The 4,004-nt window shown below is 49.9% G+C and overlaps 1 protein-coding gene across 1 annotated transcript; it reads left to right on the top strand.

The window, feature by feature from the left end:
* Positions 1-1,089: 1,089 nt before the first annotated feature.
* On the top strand, positions 1,090-2,787 carry LOC143027381 (uncharacterized). The gene has a single exon (XM_076188664.1). The coding sequence runs from the start codon at positions 1,090-1,092 to the stop codon at positions 2,785-2,787; it is 1,698 nt and encodes a 565-aa protein (XP_076044779.1).
* The last annotated feature ends 1,217 nt before the right edge of the window (positions 2,788-4,004 follow it).

The raw sequence follows: 4,004 nt of genomic DNA, 5'->3' as shown, positions 1-4,004 counted from the left end.
GCCAAGACATCGTCGAGCAAGTAACTGCAGGTGAATTTCTTTCTCTCATCCTTGATGTACAAGACTCCCCGGAGAGACCACGAAAATATCCAAATTACTTGATAACTCGGTACCCTACTAATGTGGATCCCTCTCTCTCACTGGAACTCTCTGGTGTTCACTCTGCCCGCCGTTTTCGTCAAAATGGCGTTCCTATTAATCGTATAGCTGTGACTTGGAACCTGACCGACCCGCCTCCTACCACTGTCTCCTTCAGTTTTCTTCCCTGCCTTCCTGACTGTGAAATACTCAAAATTAAGAACGACACACCTACGTGTTACCGATGTTGGCAGGTCGGTCATATATCTCGCTATTGTCATGCAACAGAGAAGTGCGCATGGTGTGCTGATACCCACGACTCCCGCACCTGCCTTCATCGCTCCCCACCACCACCTCCTGACTCTACCTTGGCCGTCGGTACCTCACAGCCACCCAGCCAGCCTGCACCTACCAACACCCACTGGAAGTGCCCTCGATGTAACAAGCAAGGAGTAAATGTCTGGCACGGTTGTGCCAGACGCCCTGTGACGCAATCAGCCCCGCCTCCCCCCCCACCGCCCATCTCCACACTAAATATACCTATTGTCCGTGCTTCGTCTGCTACGTCGGAGTCCGACCAGATCATTGAACTACGTAAGGCTGTCGCTACCCTCATGTCTCGCTGCAAATCCCTAGAAGAACGGTATGATACATTTGAAACACGTATAATCGATCTCGCCACCAAACAAGACTCCACAGATACAATACTCACTACTCTTGTTGAGGGCCAGAAGGCAATGATTGCCACTGTTTCCTCAATTGATACTAAATTTAATGCTCTCACTTTCCACCTTAATACGACGAATCAGAAACCATTACCTCGTTCCCCCTCATCAAATGGAGTACAACACGCTAGTCTACGCCCTACCGCCACCTCCCACCTAGATACGTCGAATCAGAAACCACTATCTCGTTCCCCCCCATCAAATGGAGTACAACACGCTAGTCTACGCCCTACCGCCACCTCCACCCACAGCTCTCGCAAAGTCAAAGGGAACCTTCAATAGTTCTATGGAGCTTCGTGTCATTTCCTGGAATGCCTGCGGTATAAGGGACTACATGAGACTTGCAGCTCTAAAGGGATATATTTATAAGAACAACCCTACTGTCATCTTTATTCAGGAAGCCTTTGTGGGACCTTTGCTTGGCGAGAGACAGGCTCCTACACTCTCTGGATACGTCTCTTATGTCCACCCAGTCAGAAACGGGCTCATAACATATGTACATTCCTCGATACCACACCAGCTTCTCCGTACCTCGATCGATGCAAACATGACCTATCAACTGTTGGAGGTAGCAATAGGACATGACAAGTTACGTTTGTGTAATGTCTACTCAGCCCCGGGAAGAATAAACTTGGCTGCCTTGCCCTTACCTACGCTGCGTGGTGTTATCTACATGGGGGACTTTAATGCGCGCCATCCTGACCTGGGTGATACTTCTCCAATCCCTAACCGGAATGGACCTCGACTTTTGGATTACGTACGACGATACAGACTCACACGCTGGGATACTGGTGGTGCCACGCACTCCCGTGGAGGTACTCTGGACTACATATTCACATCAGGACTTGTAGCATCACGTGTCGAGTGCTTCCCCATCCCCGTGCTCTTCTCTGACCACATTGCCCTTGGCCTCCACTACACAGTACCTGCTACACCCTCCTCCTCTTATGCCCGCACCTGCATCCGGATACCTCCTAAATACTGTCCGACGTATATCTCCTACATGACCACTCTGCTTCCTACTTTCAACATTCATTCCCCTGATGAGTTATATTCCTCACTGGTGAAATCAACACACAACTTTTACACCCGATATGTCACCAGACCTCATCTCACCCGTAGTCCTCGGCCTCGCACAACGTCGCTTAATGACCGTGTACTTCAGGCAGAAAGGAAGGCGATGGAACATGGCCTTACCTTCCAAAGACAACCATCTCCTGCCCATCTTCAACAATATCAGACGTCACGTGACGAATTGATAGGTCTACAACAGTGTGCCCAAACTGACTCGTGGCATGCCCTTACTGACAGCATCAATCATCTTACCAGCGTAGGAACCATGTGGCACAAAATTAAAAAAATTGTAAAGAAACGACCCCGCACTGCACTCCATCATAGTCCGATGGAATATGCACAGACACTAATTGACACCTGGTCTACACAATCAAGCCTTGATAACCTCCCAACACCTGTTCAAGAAGCCCTCTCTTCCCAGGCGAACCTTCGTACTCTCCGTTTGGTAGATGCCCTGTTGCAGTCAGATAAAGAGGATGACGTACCCATCACACCACAAGAGCTTCAGCGTGCCCTCACTCGAGGTACGGCGACGGCTCCCGGTGAAGATGGGATCACATACTCTGTCCTACGTCTTCTCCACAAGGTCCCAGATAACCCACTCTTACAGCTTTTTAATATGTGCTTTCAGAGGGGTTACGTACCCAGCGCGTGGACCTCCAGTATTATAGTACCCATACCTAAACCCGGCACTGATAAATTTCGTCCCATCTCCCTAACCTCGTGCTTCTGCAAGGTGCTTGAAAGAATATTCCTCAACCGTCTGATATTTCGTCTCCAATCCAAACTCTCACCGCGACTGTATGGTTTTCCTGCCACAGCGAGGTACACACCACTGCCTTCTCGATCTCTATACCCGCCTCTCACCCACCAGTGTGGTCGCATTCATCGATCTCAAGAGTGCCTTTGATATTGCAAACAGGGACATCATACTTGATCAACTCGTGGCTTTTGGTATCAAGGGTAACTTGTTGAGATGGATAAGAAGCTACCTTAGCAACAGAACTGCTCAAGTCCTTTTTAGGGGCGCATGCAGTACCTCCAGAAATTTTGACTTAGGTACTCCACAAGGTGGCGTTCTCAGTCCTTTTCTCTTCAATGTCCTAGTTCACCGCCTTCTTGCTATACTACCTGACATCCCTGGCACTACAATCACGTGTTATGCTGATGACATTTGCATCCACACCGACTCACCCCAGAATCTTCAGGTCCTCCTTCACTCATTCTATGATTCATCAGCTGCTTGTGGCCTCATAATTTCACCCGACAAGAGTAGGATATTCTCTACACGCAACCCTCGAACATTGCCAGTCTTCACCGTGGGAGGGAATGTTTGTACCACACTGCACACAATACACTTACCTAGGTGCCCCCGTGCGTGTCACCCCAACCATACCCGCACGGCAACGTATCCATCCAATCGTTACAGACCTGCTGGATAGATTAGAGCGACGATTCATCCCTGTCAAGTGGCTTGCCAACAACGTGAAAGGAGTTTCTATCCCTGTCGCTAGGACCATCTACATAATGTTCCTACGATCAGTAATTGACTACCTTTCTCCTGCACTCTGTCAGCTCCCTAAGACAGCACTGCAGCCCCTTGAAAAGTTTCAAAACAGAGTCATGCGATTTATCCTGGGCTGTCCTGCCTCCACCAGAATAGTCAACATGCTAACTGAGCTTAACTTGACCCCACTTGTTGACAGGATATACGCTAATGTCACTTACTTTAGCATCAAGTGTCTATGCTCTCCCCATCTGGCTCCTCACTACTCCAACGTCATCTTGGCGGCACTCAACCCTGATATGCCTCGGCCTCACCTTCGGCCGGGTGGACGTAACCTTATCCGTACCGTGTGTGCTGACTTCCAGAGATTGGCCATTGATGTTCCGGCTGCTGAGGTTGTACCTGAATTGCCACCCTGGCGAGAACCTCTCCCTTTCGTCTCCTTTACTCCCACGTCTAAAACGGCCCATCACATTCTCCAGAAACAGTTGGCCCTAGAGACCATCGCCTGTGTGTCTGCCTCAGTTCCCACGGCACACCATCTCTACGTTGACGGCTCAATGCAGGCGGACGGGAGTGCTGCGTGTGCTGTATTCTCCCCCACTCTGGAACCACCAGGG

Source organism: Oratosquilla oratoria, chromosome 8 (genome assembly GCF_046742065.1).
Source record: "Oratosquilla oratoria isolate Oo_2021 chromosome 8, ASM4674206v1, whole genome shotgun sequence".
NCBI classification, from domain to species: domain Eukaryota; kingdom Metazoa; phylum Arthropoda; class Malacostraca; order Stomatopoda; family Squillidae; genus Oratosquilla; species Oratosquilla oratoria.
The sequence above is the reverse complement of the archived record's forward strand: the minus strand, read 5'-3'. Positions and strand labels throughout refer to the sequence as shown.

What these genes read in the sequence shown, in the direction of transcription:
- LOC143027381 (XM_076188664.1), top strand. Translation starts at nt 1,090, where the DNA reads ATGGAGCTTCGTGTCATTTCCTGGAATGCCTGCGGTATAAGGGACTAC.